Genomic DNA, 18728 nt, shown 5'->3' on the forward strand with positions numbered 1-18728 from the left:
AAAAACTTCTAGCAAGGTGGTACTGTGCCCCAAGACAGAAAATTCTAGGGAGGATTGTGCTGTCAGATTTCTGTTAGCAGCAAGAAAAGAGGTTATTTAATTTCTACACTAACTCTTTCAAGACTGATGTGGATGTATCCTGCATAGATTCATCTGGGAAGCGAGCATAATGATTGCAGCTATTCTTAGATTCTGATTAAAAATGTCTTAGGAAGAAGATGTATCTCTCTCTCACCCTCCAAATTTGTGACCATATTGAAGGGATACTGTAGGAGCAAGTCATGAATGCCCTTTCCAACTGCTGCTCTCAGCATCCCTGACCTTACCAATTACCCCTTTCGCTCACTCCTCATCTCCAGCCATAAACAGAGAAGTCCTAGCATGTTGTCACTATTACGTAAGCATGTTCATAGCATTTTAAATACTTTACTGAAATATGTACACTACATGTTCTGGTAGAGGGGACAATAATGATCTCAACCTGTGACTTCAGGTAGTAAATCCCATTAAAAGCCATGTTTAAAATCTGGTATTTAATGGCTTCTCTCTGCTGTGCTCTAACAGTAAGACAAAGATCCCACTACTGGAGCAGTAGCTGCTTCTCTCCTAATAAGCACCCAGGCTTACAATGTTTATACCTTACATGCTGCTTTTGAGCTGCCTTACCTACGTTTTCTACTATACACTCTATTTACTTCCTGTCTTATTCTCAGATATTGGATATTGTTGACTGCTTTTTTGGCAGTTTGCTGCATAAATTACATTTCCATCTTTAATCTTGACAATAAGACACTAACAAAATTAAGAAAAAAAATCTCTTTACATTTTTTTAATGTGTTTCTCTTTCTTGCTAATAAATTTGTATTTCAATCATGATGAAGAAAGTGGTAAATATGATTGATGATATGTAGAGGATTTTTTGCTGTATTTGGGCATACATATTGGTAACTCTTAAATATTAAAGATTTTTTTTTTTAATTACTAAATATGCAGATAAGTCAAAGACAAAATTAGAAATAAATTTACCCAAATAATGTATTAAAGTGGTCTGTAATGGAAAAGTTTTTTTCCTGCCTTCTTCTGTTGATGCTCTAGGACTTGGCTCAATATGTGAATGAAGTGAAGAGAGATAATGAAACGCTTCGTGAAATTAGACAGTTTCAACTATCAATAGAGAATTTGGTACGTGGTATTTTTTATTTATGAATCTTTTCAAAACACTTTTGATTAAATTTATGGATGTTTTTTTTTTCCAATTTCATATGAAACTATAGTACTCTTAGCAATATTAAGTATGCTTTGCTTGGTTTAGAATGACATTAACACTTCAGTACAGAAATCTCTGCTCTTTTAGGGGTCCATCTTTGGTTAAATAAATATAAAAGGTTTTTATTTGTACAGTGACTTATGTGTTTTTGTAATGGGAAAAATATTCCCATTTAAAGACAAAAATGGAAAGGACTGATTCTTTATTGTTCTAAGTTCAGATGATAGTCAGGAAAATATGTTGTTTTCAGGCCTGAAAAGTCATTTTTTGGGAGATAAAAGGAGTGAGGGGTCTAACATTTGACTGTATCATAATCTTGACACTTTTGCTATATTGAATTGTACATAATACTTCTGTTTCAGAATCATTCCCTCTTACAGTATGGAAGACCTCAAGGTGATGGGGAAATAAGGATAACTACATTAGACAAGCGTGCGAGGCAAGACAGGTGATGGCATGACTTCTGGTGTTTGCTATTAAAAAGCCTGTAAAGTAACTCTCTTTAGATTTTATGTCAGCTCAATGATTCTGGAGACGACTTTCCATTTCACTGTGCATTTACAGAGCCTATCCACCCTTGCAAGTAGTAAGTCTCTTGCAAAAGTACTTTCAGTGTTCTTTTGTTATTCAGTAGTTTATTTATTCACCTTAAAATTTGAAGTGTCACAGGCAAAGGGTGTAAAATATGACTTTAGGTGTTGGCTTTCTGGAGTGTTTTTTAACCGTCTTTATATTGTATTTTCATAGGCATATCTTCTTGTTTGATCTAGCTGTGATTGTTTGCAAACGGAGAGGTGATAATTATGAAATGAAGGAAATAATAGATCTTCAGAAATACAAAATTACAAATAACCCCACTACTGATAAAGAAAATAAAAAGGTAAATATTTGTTGTCAATTCATGTGAAATGTCTATTTTTACAGCAATTTGAAACATTTTCCAGGAGTTCAGAATGTATATAAAATTTATGTACAAAGCTTTATGTTTTAAATATAAGTGGAAGTGATTATTTAGGGATTTCAACTTTGTTTATTTTGATGTAACTAAAATGTTTAATTAATTCCTAAATGGACACAGTAATGTGGTCTTGCTGTTCCCAAAATCAGGGAATTAATGGGCATACAAATGTCGTCTTTATTATTATTTTTTTTTCTTCATAACTGGTAACCTTTGTATTGCCATTCTTCTTACACAGTGGTCTTATGGCTTCTACCTCATTCACATACAAGGTCAAAATGGTTTAGAAGTTTATTGCAAAACCAAAGACTTGAAGAAAAAATGGCTTGAACAATTTCAGATGGCTCTGTAAGTATATTTTTATTAAGATAGAATCACGTTCATCACTGGTGTAAGAATATCATCCAGATTATGCTGAACTGCTTTTATGTTTAGATTGGCCTAAAACAGCCTAGTTGTCTGTTGTATTTGGCTTTCTGTGAAACAACTGACTGACATCTTCATCAATGGAGTATTTCCCTGAAACTCCTCTTGGAAAAGAGAGAGGGCACTCTAGGCTATGTATTGCTTCCCAGCTTTGCTGCTAAGACTGTTTTAGTAACACTGTCTTAAACAAACAGGGTGAAATATTAATTATTTTAGCAATAAATATCTAACATAATAGTGACATTTTTTCCTTCCAATTTTTGTTTTGATTAATTGAAATATATTTTTTGAAAGGTGATGCTGATGATTTGAGAGGGGATCCTGGCATTCTTCCTAGTACCTTTTAACTAATTTATTGGTTAGTATTTGGAACAAGTTGCTTGCTTATTAAATTTAGTTTCAAAAGGCTGATTTCCTTTATATGTTTTCAACTAAAGAAGTAGGTTGCTTTAGACTTCTGAAAAATAAGCTGATCAGATGCAGCAATGCAGATCACATTATTGTTATGCAGCATGAGCTTTATTTCCATTTCTGGTTCTTGTCAGAAAGACAAATGTGATTATTGACACCTCAGTTATTCTGATTAAATTTAAAACATGTGAACAAGGGAATCAGATGACAGGGCAATGCTTGCTTTATAGCAAAAAAAAAAAAAAAGTGTGAAGGGAAGCGAGATGCTCCCAGTGAAAACAGGAAGACAGCATTAATATTGTTTTTGATGTGACTGTAGAAGTATGTGGTTTCGGAAAAAAGGCTATTATAAGGTGATATGGATGGAACTTGGTTGTAAACGCTATTTTTAAAACCTTAGTATGGTGAGTGTTAATGATTTAAATGAAAATAAACAAGAACCTGGGCTGGACAGATATTATAATGTCTGCTTATTAGGATTCCCATCTTGCTGTTTTTTTATTGAAGGTAAAATTGCATGTGTTTTGTTAAAAATTTCTGGGTAATGTAGTAGGGGATGGGAAGAGGCATTTATTTGTATGTGTGCAGAAAGCTGCATACTTCGCCTCTTTCTGTTCTTGTGTTCTCCCTGATGCACTTCCTGTAATGTCATTATTGATATGTACTTAAACATAGATTAAATGTGTATGAAAAACATGAGGAGCTCAGGTTTATCAGCTTTAGCATTGCAAATATTGATTAGTCTTCAGGCATCCTGGCCCAGTGCACAAAAATATCCAACTAAACAAAACAAAAATCAGCCAAGGCTCTAAGAGTAAGATTTTTATTTTATTATTATTATTTTTTTTTTCCCCAGGAGCGCATCCCCAGTTATTCCCCAACATTTTTGTGGCTCTGTGCAGGACCTCCCTGTGCTGTCGAGTGTGCACTAAGTGGGTGTAGCGGCACATCCTGACGCTGCATCTGGCACCAGCTGGTGCTCGGGGGCTGCTTGAGAGCGTGTCTGGGGTTTGCTGCTGCTGGTTGCTCTGTGTGAACAGAACAAATGGAACCCGAAGGGTTGACAAGTTAATGTACCGCTCTTTGTTCTGGTGCATATGGAGTTAGTGGTTGGAAATGAGTGGTGATGTCAACTGTATCTTGCATGGGTGTTTGTCCTTCTTGTAAATGCACACATCTAATTTAACCTCTTCCCTTGTGATTAAAGGCCATAACGCAGAGGCACGGGAACAGGAGCAGCAGGGTTGCTGCAGGTCAGGGCTGAGTTGTAACATGACATAGTGGCATTATTTGCATTGGGCAATGCTTTTGCTCCCTTATGCTTATAACCACTAGGATTGAAAAAAATGGGGAGCTTTTATGCCTTCTGAAGTTTTTATGTGCTTCCTCTGACTCCGTTACATGGGTTTGACTTCTTAGCATGTTTTCCTCAGCAGGTCTCCCGAAATATACCTCAGGGTAGTGATCATTATATTTTAATGCATGCTGAGGCACGAGAGTTTGTTTTGGGGAATAAACTAAGCCAAGCGTTTTGAACAATTGGTTTGTTGATTTGATTTGCTGTTTTCGGGGGTCTCACCCGCTGTGTTGCTTATCTGTTCTAGTGTGATTCTACTCTGAAAAGTAGCCCTGATTGCAATTATTCTATTCTTCATCATACTCAATTATAATTGCTGCTTCTGTGGGCAAAATACTTTTCATTACTTAAAAATTTTACTGAGATTGCAAAACCAGCATACTTGAAGGGGTGAATTACATTCTTTTTTGATTATCAGAGATGATGTTGTTTACTGAGTTCCAGACAGAAATTTCAATGCAGTTTTGTTGCCTTTTGGATGGCATTCCGTATGAAGTCAGGTCCATACAAGTGTTAATCTAAGAACATAACAAGAGAACAAATTAGGACCCCTCTTATTATTTTAAAATTAAGAAACAGCTTTGTTTCCACTAGAAAAGTTTCATTGGCATAATTATGTTAGCTAGGCTGTATTTTTTTATTTTTTAAGAGCTTAGGTATTTATATCAGTATATGAACAACAGTGATGATAGTTATATTACTGAAAAGGCACCTACGGTTGAGGTACTGGTGTCATTGAGATAAGAATTTGTCTGCAGGTATGGGAAGCTTATGTTATTGATAAGTATGAAATAGAGGAGAACACTGCTGGCTGGACTTGGTTTAGGTTTGGAGAGCTGGAATACATTAGGCACATTCAATCTGGAAAATCTTTAAAGGAATGAAAGATGAAATCCCAGTACAATTTCCAGAGTGTTACTTTTCAGACTAGTAAGTTTCTGTTAGAAAACTAGTTTTACAAACCTGTGAAAATATTCTACTTTTTAGCCAGCTCTGTTTTTTCTGTGGTCTATGATGAGTTTTTTTTGTCATGAGGGAGGTTGGGAACAATGAGTTACTGGTCATAAGAAACTGAATAAATTGTTTTTTATTCATATGATAGTCCTGTGCTACAGTATGTGTTTGCTGTTTTCCTGAGACTGTTGTTTTATTTAGAAAATATATAATATTAAATCACCTCAATTTTTATTTTTCCTAAGAATTTCATTAGGGTTATTAAGGAAGTCTGTTCATGCACCACATCCTCAGCAGCAATGATACTGTGGCACGGCTGCACTGAATTTGATGCTATTGACACATTCACAGTAATCTCCGCGGTTGCGGCTGGGTCACCTCCTCTCCTTCCCCTCTCCCCCAGCTTTTAAAGAAAATAGAATAAGAGTTTATTGTGTACAACCTTCAAAATTGCTGGTTATTTGGGAGCACTGGATTTTCTAGATGACAATAAAAGATGTAGAACGCTGGGGCAGCACAGTTAACATTGCCGTCAAACTCCTGAAGCTGAAACTTCGGTCTCATAAATCTGATGAATTTGAGAGGCTTTTGTAAAGCTAGCAGGCAGAGACCAATGCAGGATGTTTTAACAGAAGCTGTCATACCACAAATGGCCAAGTTCTCTTTTGGTGTACCTGTTCCCTCACTGATGTGAATGGAAGTTTTGCACAGGGGGATCATAACCGCTTATTGCCTTGGAAAAGATGAGGTGCTTAACAGCGATAGTAGTTAATTTGAGCAGTTGCTATTTTGTTCTTGCAACTCTGTTCATAGTAGTGGGTAAGCCTATAGCTGTGTGGGTAAATAAGCGCCTTTTAAAAGATAGTACTACAAACAGTTTACTGTACTAGACATGGAACGTTTAAATTTAATCTAGCATGTCAAATAACATTGGTTTAAATGCAAAATCATTCCATATCCAGGATAATATTAATAGAAGTATACAGCTAAATTACTGCACCAAATTACTCAGCCAAATTAAAGACATCATGTATTAAGTGAAAGTTTGTCAGCAACGTGATAAAGTGCATGGTTTATTTGCTGTAACTGAGCCATTAAAAACCTCAAAAACTGTTTGCGAGTATGAGATGCAATTTTACTAGATTTTCTAGTAGTGTATCCTGTCTAATCTCTTTTCTCCTGTGTTGAAAACAACCAGAAGGATCAGAACAAATATGTAATATATCATACCTACAAATTATTTATAATATTAGGTACTTTTCTGTTATTCAGCTTATGCTAAAACATAGGAGCATTGATTGTGTTTGTGGTTTTGTTTTGTTTTGTTTTTTTTTCCTAGAAAGCTCTTCTACAGATGCTTTTCTTATTTTAAAAATGCTTATTTTTAAGAATAGTTGACTAATAGTATATATTTGTCCATGAATTTATGCTAACCATTCTTTATTAAAAGAAAATAAAAACTACTTGAAAGTTGTTCTCCTTTATTGTATGCTGTATATCAGTTATATGACTTTGGAAGTACTTAGCTGACTAATTATCAGGGCTAATTTCTTATTATGTGACAACTGCTTTTCTTATAATTATGTGATGAATTTCATTCTCTTTTATTTCATCATGGGATGATATAGTAAATACTAAAGAAAATATGTTGATTTATTTCTACTGCTGTCTCATGTTGACACTAAACACTTGCTTCTATCTACTAAATAATTCTTTGTGTGTAATTTCTTTGTTGATCATGGTAGAGCACGGAGCAGGTGCATGTTCCTCACAGTGGCAGAGACCTTCTCCGTGAAAGGCCACATACTATATTTTGTTTTCCCACTGACTTTAATATCTGAATCCATTAGTGTAATACAGCATACAATATCTTATGCTGGTTTGTGCCAAATTTATTTTGTCATCATGATGTCCAGTTTGCTAATTTAATTAAGTCTTTTTCTGGCTTCTTAATTGTACCTTGTAATCCACCCTAAAAATAGCCATCAGCAGACTTGACTTCAGTATATATTTCTACATAGGGACATGTAATCGCAGAAGAATTTGGGTCGGAAGCGATGTGTGGAGGTTGTCTCCTGCAAAGCTGAGGTTGCTCAGGGCCTTGTCAGCTTGAGTTTAGTACTGCTGAATTTTGAGATGCCTAGAACCAATATAGCAAAGTCTCATGCAACAGCGTTGTAACACGCCTTTTAATTAGGTGTTACTCAACCTCTCTCTTTCACTCACTGAGAAGTGCATGAAAACATCTTGGAGGCAGAGGAACAACCCTTTTTTTTTTTTTTTAAATGTACTTAAAATTTCACCTTCAGAAGTATGATTGCAGTTTCTGCTTCGACATTGTTACCTAAATTGCATGTCTAATTAGTAATGCTGAAAAAACAGTGGGAAACCCATGATTAGGGTATGCATTAATTGCATGCAGTTAATGAATCTGATTATTTTTTTAATATACAAATAAAAGATTTCAGACATTAAAGCTGTACAGCCCTAAAAAAATGAGTGGTTTTAGAGTTTTAATTATACTATAATTAAGTTTTAGGTCACTACAGAGTTTGTGCAGTAGCTCAGGTACAGTCTAATATGTTTCTGAGAAACTAGCATTTCAGTTAGACATAAATTCACACCCTGTACCTCAAGGGATGCAGAACATCTAGTCTGATTTTGAGGAAATAATTCCAAGATTCATTGATTCTCAAAGATGATAGGTGCTTGTGCAACATTTTAGATTAGACAAGCTGCATAAGTTGTAGGTAGAGATCATTGGTTTTCTAAATTTTAAAGAAAATTGGTACAAGAAACAAGGTAGATGGAAAGCATTCTTTTACCTATTACCATACCTACTTCCAAATTTGATTTGCACTCTGTGACTAATGACATCAGTCAGATTGAGCTCAAATAGATCTATTCCCTCAGATATTGCATTAATAATGCATATGCATTAAGACTTCTACTGAGAGAATATTTGAGCTCTGACATATTGAACACCGACACATTAAAGCTTTCTTATCAGAGTACTTTAAAAGCCTTAGGTGTCTGCTGCTTTTTTTTTCAAATAGCCTGCAAAGGTGTTTCACTTCTACCAATCTCACATAGGTTACCAAAGCAATAAACAAAAATGTCTGCATGGGGTTCTCCATCAGTATAAATCATAGAATCATTTCAGTTGGATGAGACCCTCAGGATCACTGAGTCCAACAATAACCTAACTCTAGCACTAAACAGTGTCCCTAAGAACCTTGTCTAAATGCCTTTAAAACACCTGCAGGGATGGTGACTCCACCACTTCCCTGGGCAGCCTGTTCCAATGCCTGACAACCCTTTTCGTGAAGAATTTTTTCCTAATATCCAATCTGAACCTTCCATGGTGCAACTTGAGGCCATTTCCTCTTGTCCTATCACTTGCTACTTGGGAGAAGAGACTGACACCCACCATACTACAACATCTTTTCAGCTAGCTGTAGACAGCAATAAGGTCTCCCCTCAGCCTCCTTTTCTCCAGGCTGAACAGCCCCAGTTCCCTCAGCTGCTCCTCATCAGATTTGTGCTCCAGACCCCTCACCAGCTTCATCGCTGCCTCTGCACTCTCTAGTGCCTCAATGTCCTTCTTATGATGAGGGGCTCAAAACCGAACACAGTATTCAAGGCGCGGCCTCACCAGTGCTGAGTACAGGGGGATGATTGCTTCCCTAGTCCTGCTGGCCAGACTATTCCTGACACAAGCCAGGATGCTGTTGTTTTTTTGGCCACCTGGGCACACTGCTGGTTCATATTCAGCCAGCTGTCAATCAACACCCCCAGATCCCTCTATGCCAGGCAGCTTTCCAGTCACTCTTCCCCGAACCTGTAGTGCTGCCTGGGGTTGTTGTGACCCAAGTTCAGGACCCAGCACTTGGCCTTGTTGAACCTCATACAATTGGCCTCAGCCCAATGATCCAGCCCATCCAGATCCCTCTGTATGGCCTTCCTACCCTCCAGCACATCAACACTCCCACCCAACCTGGTGTTGTCTGCAAACTTATTGAGGGTGCACTCAATCCCCTCATTCACACCATTGATAAAGAGATTAAACAGAACCGGCCCCAATACTGAGCCCTGGGAAACACCACTCGTGACCAGCTGCCAACTGGATTTGACTCCGTTCACCACAACCCTTTGGGCCCAGCCCTCCAGCCAGTTCTTTATCCATCAAAGAGTATACCCATCCAGGCCATGAGCTGCCTATTTCAATACTGCAAAAATAATGACAAGTTCATGTCTGGCGAAGAAGAATGGTTGCCTGTTCTTTACCATGATTCCAGTTGTTTTTGATCAAATGTTTTTCAGACTTATAAGTGACCATTCACAACGTATTTGTAGCTATGCAATTTCTTTAGATTTTTTCCAGACATAACAGAGCTGTGTGAAGATTCTGTATATGATTAAGACCCCAGTGCAAGAACAGAGTAGAATGTGAAAGCAAAACAGAATTTATGAAAAAAATGTGTAAACACTTGGAACTGATAAAATATACTCTGATATTATGTCTTCTGGCTCCCAGAAATCGAGGATTTCCCAGTCCTTATGTTTTTACAACTTCACCTTAAAGTGTGAGGTATATTACTACGAAAATTAATAAGTGTTTCTTAACATTCAGTGAAATAATTTGTAGTGACACTGCATCATAAAAATAAAGTACCACTATTTAAATGCTGTTTTTTGTACAAGGTGTAATGTTTTTTTCAAGTCTTTAAACATGGAGTGCTGCATTACATGCTTATCCTAATACTTGGGCTATAGGAACAGATGTCCTAATTTCTCCCTGCAAACCAATGCTACCTTTTTTCTTAGCAGATTCTAGTGTTTGTCCAGTAATTTACAAGTTTACGGATGTATACATACTATATTTTTTTTATTTTTACACCAAAACATAGATGTTTGTTACGGTTAAGTGTAAACATATGGTAAAATATTTAAAACTTATCAAGACAAGTAGCTTTGGAAATTTGGATTTGTTAAACTTAAAACTTTCACAAATAAGACTCAGTATATATTGAAGTATATAAAGTATTGATGCTTTTGATTTACAAATACTGATGTGTGACAGAGCTTTGTTCCTACCAGGTGATGTTTAAAAATATCATACAGGAGCAGATTAGCTCAAAGCAGTCTGTCTCTCATGTTTTTCAGGGAGGTAGGCTGATAAGAAAAAAGGAAAGCCATTATCTTGTTTGAGACAATGCAGTATGTTTCCAACAAGTTAACAAGATAATTTCCTTGATCTCAAAAAAACCACTCATCATATGATCAAATAAGTAAATTTCCTAGTAAAGTCTTAGAAGTTGTGTGTTCTTCATCAAAAGCACAATTTACTTGTGATATGGTTAATTTAATTATCTAACAGTATTCTTGATGGAGCCTCTTTGATGTGACAAACCAGAATGCCTGAGTATTAACATATGAAGAATTGATTGATTGATTAATTCAGTAAATAGCATCTTCAAAGATGGTTCTGAAATAAAACAGCCTAGCTGGAACAGACAGAATGAATTAGCTGTAAGTAATCAGAATTGCTCCTGCCTGAGAAGGTAGGAAAGAAGCTGAAAATCAGCCTTTGTGAAATGGCATTGCCCAGCTCTAGTGAGAATACCCCTTGAGAATGCCATTTGCTCTCTTCACCTTTTACAGTAAATAACAAAATCCTTGTAAAGATTGAAAAAGTATTCTTTATTTGTGGTTTTGTCTTTGCACTCTTACCTGATTTTGTTACACAAATGCTTTTCTATTAGACGACAGTATTTTGTATAAAGTGATCAGCTGAAATGGTAATAGTTGCACAAAGCCGAAATGTTTTGTGTAGAAAGGAGGACAGTGTAAATGTAGGGCTGGTTCTGCTGTTTGTGGGGAACAGGATTGTAAGGGAAAGGTGCTGCATATCAGAGCAGGGAGCGAGGCTGAACATCTTTTGGGATGAGCTTTGCATGAAATTCTTCATATGAGGTTTTACTGAAAACTTCTTGTATTGCTTGACTGTAATATATACGTTTTCTGTTTCTTCTACTGTCCGTGTTATTACTTAAAACATTTGAATATGTGACAAGTGTTAGCTATATTTTACTGCCTAATTAAATTTTCTGAGATGCTTAGTACCAGTTGTCACGGCTAACTTCTGAGGTACTTAAAATTTTGAAAGGAGGTCACTTTAGCACAAAACAGGAATTTTAACTTAGGATGTTTTCATAAATAATTTGTATTAGCAATTAATACAAATCTGCTTATGGCAGATCTAGTTTTATTGATGCATTTTCTGCAGTGATGTGAAATATTAGTAAAATAAGTAAAACTGGGATAAAATTTTTCAGTGGCCTAAGGTATTAACCTGTGCCATTTTCTTTATAGACTATGCTGCCTGAATACAGCATCAGATTTCATGTCACATACACTGTAAAATGTTCTTCAGCAGTTCATGCTCAGGGTGTCCATAATTCTGAACAGTTCTGTATGGAGCATTTTAAATTATTATAGGCATAACATGGAGTGCAGAATAATAACAGCTCTAAATTGCAAAGGTCTAACTTGGGGTTGAGACTTGAGTAGAGTTCAAGGTATTGAGCTTTATCTGAGCTCCCTGTAGTATTTCTTCTTTTCATACTTAAACCAGTTGCAATTCACTGCAGACTCCTTATCTGATATTTCGTACATCTGCTTATTTGTTATGCCTCTGGGCTTACAGGTGGGCATACATACATTAACTATGCTCTAAAACTAACTTTTAATCAAGTAAATGACTACTCAGTTTCAAATACAATGCACTTTTAAAATTATGGGATATTTTGCAAACATCTACATGCAATCGAACCCTGCATTATTTCTTGGGTATCATTGCAATTCTTGAAGAGATTGATATGGAAAAAAATCTTCAGAACCTGACCTAAAAAGTATTTATGTAAAAATGAGTCAAAACAGAAAAGGAGAAGTATCATTAGAACTTCCTAGCATGTTTTTCCCTTGTGGGGAGAAACTGTCAGCCCCAAAGAAAGGGCAGCTGTCTCACTGTACTGTTGTGCAGAACCTGTCACTCTGCTGGACAACCTGTTCCCAACCCAAGACCATCCATAGCTGGGCACTTCCTGCAGTTCCAGGTCACTCAGGAAAACATGCTTGTGGGATTGCTGCTGAGGGAAAAGAAGGCTCCTCTTCTATCTGTGGTGACAGTCACACTGAGTTATGACCATCTGGAGGAACATCTCTGGGCTTAAAATGGTACCTGTGAGGTTTATCATCAGTCCCCTGAGAAGAACGGCTCAATTCAGTCAGTGTTCACAATGTCTTTGCTTTCTGTGTGTTCAACGGAAGTGATCTACTCAATGGTGTCCAGGTCAGCACCTGCTCTTATTGATACCCAGTCTAGTTTTCCAGCTAATTCACTATTGAAAGAAGCTTTCTTGACCCATTTGCAAATGATTACTATTGCATTTCTCTGTGTGGTGTATTTGTTCTTTATTTTTCTACATGTGCTGTGATTCCTGCAATTATGTCTGTATGTGCTTTTCATGGTGGAAAAATGGTGTGCATATATCTGAGTTTTTTACTGTGGTGTGTTCCCAACCACGCCAGCCAAAACACTTTTCTCTTCCAGTCTAAGAAAAATATTTCTAGTTACTTGAAGTCTAGGAAGGACAATTCAGGTTATTAACTACTCCAGAGAAACAAATTTTCAACATTAATTGAAATGTTTGCAATGCATATAAGCAACACCTTCCCAGTGGCCTTGACCCAGGGAGGGTGTGAATCTCAAAGTCAAAGTAGTGTTGAAAAGCTGCCAAGGAAGCAATTAAAAGAAATGGTCCTCAAAATACAGCAAGACAGGCAGAAGGAACTGGTCACTAGTCGAAGACAGCAATGGACCTCGCAGGCAGACTGTTTAAACTACAGTTTCTAACTGCTAGCATTAAAGGTAATAGTAAACAGATTTAGAAATAAAGAAAGAGGAGAATTTTAATTTGTGTCATGTTCTGAAGTCTCCTCCTTTTAGCTCCTTTTACTCTTTACATTTTTATAATACCACCTCTTTTGTGTACTCTTTTTCAGTAGAGACCGTGTTATTTGCATTTAATTAATTTCCTGTTTTAAATTTAAACTTGCTATAAGAATTTGATCAATGTAATACTTTATTTTGTCACTTTATTATATCTTTGTTAGGTTTGTTGGCAGCCAGTAGGCTTCCAGTAGTACGTCCATGCAAAACAAACTTGAGACAATAGTTTTTAAGGTCTGTAATGCTAATACTGAAACAGCTGAAGGGCAAAACATCCAAGGGAAGATGTACTCAGTATGTTAAAATTTGTGAAATAAGTATTTTTTCATTGTTTATATCTTTAGAAATATGGCCTTTCTGGAAATGGAGACTGAGACATGGGAAAATAGGAGGAAGAAGCTATAGTAAACTATCTGTTAGCCTTTTAGTAATTCTCTGGGGACACATTTGTAGTAATTACGTATTTAGTAGAGAGATAAGACAGAGTTTTGGGGCTGAAAGGTTAGTAGTTCTCCTGGTGCATTTTGTTTTGTAAGCCTTAACTGTGTGAAGGAGGTTAAACTGACAGTTTAAAAAGCATATTTATGATTAGCCCACTGAAGAAATTACAATGCATTTGTTTAGTCCAACCTGTTGTGAAAGGTTCTCTGTATAGTTTTTCTTGTTGGAAACAAACACAAATTAAAGAATGATGATTAAAAAATTCCATTGTTGCTATACAGCTGGCAAATGCCCATTGTATGCTATTGCCATTCAGACACATTCTGGTCTTAATGGTCTTAATCGGAATATGGTTTTTATTAAGTAAGGAAATGAAAGTACCAAATGCTATCAAAGCCAGTAGATATCAATGATATACACTTTTACTGCAATGTGCATCTTGCAAAGACTTTAGACCCAAGGTGGTGAAGCTTCAGTTTTGTAAACCTGAGGGATAGAACTTATGCTGTTGGATATGTCAGGATTGCCAAGGTTCATTGCTTAATTTTGACTGCAAATGGTGGAGAAGTATTTTTAAGAGGGGAAGATTTAATATCCACAAGGTCATAAAAAAATTAATGTTCCAAAACCTGATGATATTGAGGGCAATTGAGTAAGATACCTGGATAAGTCTTTTCTATGCTGAACTCTTCAGACTTCACAGATACAGGATCTGTTCAGAGATTGAGGATTGACTGAAGAAGATGGCCATTCTGCTCCTTGAATGGTGGCTCCAATGGCTGCTGCAGAGAGTAGAATTGTGTGTCCAAACGACAAATGAGACTAGCAAGATAATCATCTGCAGGTCTCTGGATTGGTGGTGTAGTGGTGAATTGGTCCCAGTGAGACTCATATTCTGCAAGTAATATGGAAAGAGAAAGCTTTACTCAAAAGGCTCAGGGGCAGCCCAAGGATGATGTTGTAGTGACTGGAATAAATCTGCTTATGGGGATCCAGCACTGTGCAGGAGAGGGTGCTCATGGTTGTCCCATGCAAAACTCTGCTGCTGAATTGAGGAGAAAATTGGGAAAACCTTCCTAATTATAGATTCACTCTGTTTCTGTATCCTGACATTTTGTCTCTGCTAGAGTGGAGGAGTTAAAACAGCCAGGGGAAAAAGCAGTAGAAGGGAAACTTATTTTGACTCCCCACATTGCTCGTAAAAAGAAGAGACATAAAATGAGGAACATGTTCCATGTCATTATTTATCTCAGGTTAAATATTCCTGGTGTAGGGCTGACTTCCTGCTCTGGCCACTCATCAAGATTGTTTAACAGCAGAAATGGATGAAGCATTTAATTTGCTGTGAGCCTGGGGCACCCCATAGTAGAAGTTGTGGAAAGAGGACTGAGGAGCCTGTGAGAGGTCTTGACTGGCCCACAGTGATGGGGAAGAAACCCAGTTTAAGTCCTAAATTAGATTTTCCTAATGTTAACCACAGAAATTTCTTCAATATGTTTGAATTTTTACAGCAATCGTATGTAGGTTACTTTTTTTTTTTCAAGAAATGCTCCTTCTGAAGAAGAAAATATTATTAGTATTAAGCTTAAAATTAATATCAACCTAATATTCATTTTTTTATATGTCTTGAAACATGCCCACAGCTGGGAAGTAGATGGGAATAGAAAATTTGAGAAGGATGAAATGTTCTCTTTACTGTGGTGTGGCAGCTCTGGTCTGTGTTCTCAGGATATCAGTGGAAGGCTTGAATGCTGTAAATGAAAGAGCTTCTTTACAGTTGGACATGACTGTGAAAAGTTGTATGGTAGGCTGTGACTGCTGTTTTTCTGTTGAAGTTGTCATCTTTGCTTACTGTATTTAAAAACTCAAAGAAGCGTGTATGCTATTCAGTCTGAAAGTTTTAATGGGAAAAAAAATCTCCTGTGGTCCTTGTGGAATTTGGGCCTGGCAGTCAGGGATGAGTTGTGCTTAATCCCTAGTTCATGCGGTATCCCTAGTTCGTGCAGTATCAAGTTGGGTTATTTTTGTGATATTTTTAATTTGTTGAAAAGCAATATATTGAAAACTAAAATGTCAAACCCCTAGATTCATTAAGTTTCAGACTTTACACTAAAAGACTTACCACTTGATACACTGCTACAGTGCATCCTCTCAGATTTTCTCAAACTTGTCCGATGTGACTACAGAACGGGATTTGCCATAATGCAGCATGACTGATCAGGTACTGGAACGTGCAAGAGTTTTACTGTCCACAGTTAGCACTGCAATATATATTTTTTCTACAAAGCTTTGCTTATTCCACCTCTACATTTGCAGTAGATAATACACCTCATCTTTTTTATTTTTTGCTGTAGTTTTTCCTGGATTTTGTTGTATCATTATCTTTCTATATTGTGCTTCTCTTTACTCTGTCTTCAGAATAAGCATACTATATCTTGTTTTTCACTGTTCTCTTCTGCTGCCTTTATCTGAATATTGATGACTGGAAACTTTGCTTTTGCATAAATGTGAATGTTTTTTTTTGAGCAGTGATGAAACACCTTCTGTCTAACATGAATCAACTGATAACAATGTATCTAAACAGTAAGATTTTTAATAGACTATTTCTTTATGAAGAGAATAATGACATGATGGCTAAAATCCTGATCTTTTTGAAATGTGATGGCCTCTCGCATTTCAGAATGTATTTTGCTAATGTGTAAACTGAAGTAAAACACATTTCCCATTCCAGTTTGACCTCAAATCAGAGATAATTAGGATGATTAGAAATAGAAGAGGCAAAAGAAAACTTGAATGTTGCTCTTCTCAGTGAATACAATGGCATTGCTCATTTAGAGACAACTGCTTGGAAGTATTTTCCAAGTCTGTGCAAATAGAAATACTGAGCAGAACGTTAGGTTTCTTCTCATGTTGATTGTCTGCTCTTTCTGCACAGGATCCTCTGTAATCTGCTGAGGCTCTAGTCCCTTCCCAGTCTGTTTAATCTGTGACCAGTGTACTTCAGTGGCATCTCCTTTGATTCACTAAACTTATGTTAGGGATTTTTAGGCTTTTCCTTCTGCATGATGTGGCCATGGGGAAAAATGGGAGAAAAATTATATCTTTTGAAGGGTGGAAGAAAGGACCAGCAAAATATAAGACGTCCTTTTGGTTTATGAATAGTTGCTGTGTGCCCCTAAAAGAGCTATTCAGGCTCAAGTCTTTAAAAAAAAAGAAAATAATTTAGAAGATCTTTGTGCTATCTTGGCCTTAGAACACCTGAAGTTAGATGGCAGTGAATTGACAGTGAGTATGAAATAAGTGTAGGTGGTGAAGAAAGAACAGGTTTTTTAGAGAATTTATTGAAGTAATCATTAGAATTTTAAAAATCACTAATCTAAAACCTGGTGGAGTTTAAAGAAACTGAGGGACTCACTATGGTATGTTTTTATGATCCGTAACAACTGAGTAGTACTTGGAACCAGAATAGGTCCTCCTGTAGGTAATAGTGGACAAGATAAACCAAAATTTGCCTTATATTGCTAAGTTTGTATTGTATTATATGTCTTCAGTTTGGTTTTCTTCTACTTATGCAAGTAGGACAAATGTATCCAAATTTTAGCATACAGTGGAGAACCGAAATTGTAAGTTTGTATAGCTGAATAAATATTGTCTTGTTTAGGATATTATAATCTGATAGTTTAGCCCACAGGTGCAATAAGACTTACACTGAAAGAAGGTGGAGGGCCTTGTGACAGCTCTTCTGGAAGGCAACAGCTTCATTCTTTGCCATTTTAGTGCTATTCTTTTTTTCCTCTCAAGAATAACTTTTTCTGTTAAGGACTGTAAAATGAAACTGAATGGATTCATAAAATATAAAGAAACTCAAATACTACCTTTAATTTAAAGAAGAATGAACACAGTGTATCATCTTTGTTCTGTTAATAGGAGCTATATTTTCAGTAGTTCATGTATTTCAATATTTGTGGAAGATAGCCTGAGAGGAAAAGAGAATTTTTGCATATGACAGGAAGCTATATAGGCATGTGCTTGTGTTAAATAACTGTCTATGTGATGTTGTAACTTTTTTATTTTCATCCACTATACTTATTATTTTTGAAGATTGATCATGTTCTAATTAAATTAATGGAATTTTTTTCATTGGTTTGTTCTTTACAAACGGTCAGGTTGTTAGGATTAATCTCATATGCTTTCAAAACCAATGAGTCTCTGCACATTAGACTGATAATGTTGACATGGTTTTGCAAACTGTACTGGTCTGAACCAAATGGTCAACAAAAAGCACCTTTTGTTGGGAGTGTAAGTACTGTAACTTCTAGGGAATTTTCAGGATTGTCCATAGTTAACTGTGTGGCCTCAAAGGCTTTAGAAGCCCCTTGGCAAATGCGTTGTGAAATATAGGCCTTGCTCTGCAGAGTTAACAGCCCCAAAGTGATACAGTGTTCTCCTGGTTCAAAAAGTTCTTTACTTTTTTGAGATTAATTTTATCCTGATACCTGACCTTCCTGCTGTGAATGGGCAGTATCCATGCCTGTTTTAGTTAGCTCAAGTTGTGGTATTGACATCTTGCATATCATAGCAGAAAGAGACACTAGTGAGCTAGTTAAAACAGTACTGAGTGTAAGGTCATTCTCAAGCACAAAAGCAAAATTCCATTTGCTTTTTTAGTACAGTTTCATTTTCAACACATTTATTTTCAGCAGGGAGATTAGAAGACTGACCTTTCTGACACTAGGTACTTAAACAGATACTTTGAATGTTTTTTTCATAAGGCTTTTCAGTTCTAGAGATGGATGCTTGCATGGTTACCTTTATGTTTCATTGCAATTTGTGGCTGGTCTATGTTTTAGTCTAGAAGTTATTTATAATACATAACAATGAAACTTCTCTAATTAGTATC

General features: G+C 36.4%; 1 protein-coding gene across 1 annotated transcript in view; it reads left to right on the forward strand.

The window, feature by feature from the left end:
- VAV3 (vav guanine nucleotide exchange factor 3) overlaps positions 1 to 18728 on the forward strand; it is a 161777-nt gene that overhangs the window by 76744 nt on the left and 66305 nt on the right. Inside the window, exons 12-15 of the mRNA XM_082052620.1 lie at positions 1096 to 1182; positions 1630 to 1715; positions 2015 to 2147; positions 2464 to 2573. Of these exons, the coding sequence (XP_081908746.1) occupies positions 1096 to 1182; positions 1630 to 1715; positions 2015 to 2147; positions 2464 to 2573 (416 nt within the window). The remainder of the gene's footprint in view (positions 1 to 1095; positions 1183 to 1629; positions 1716 to 2014; positions 2148 to 2463; positions 2574 to 18728) is intronic.

Source organism: Streptopelia decaocto (genome assembly GCF_964273445.1).
Source record: "Streptopelia decaocto genome assembly, chromosome: 5".
NCBI lineage: Eukaryota > Metazoa > Chordata > Aves > Columbiformes > Columbidae > Streptopelia > Streptopelia decaocto.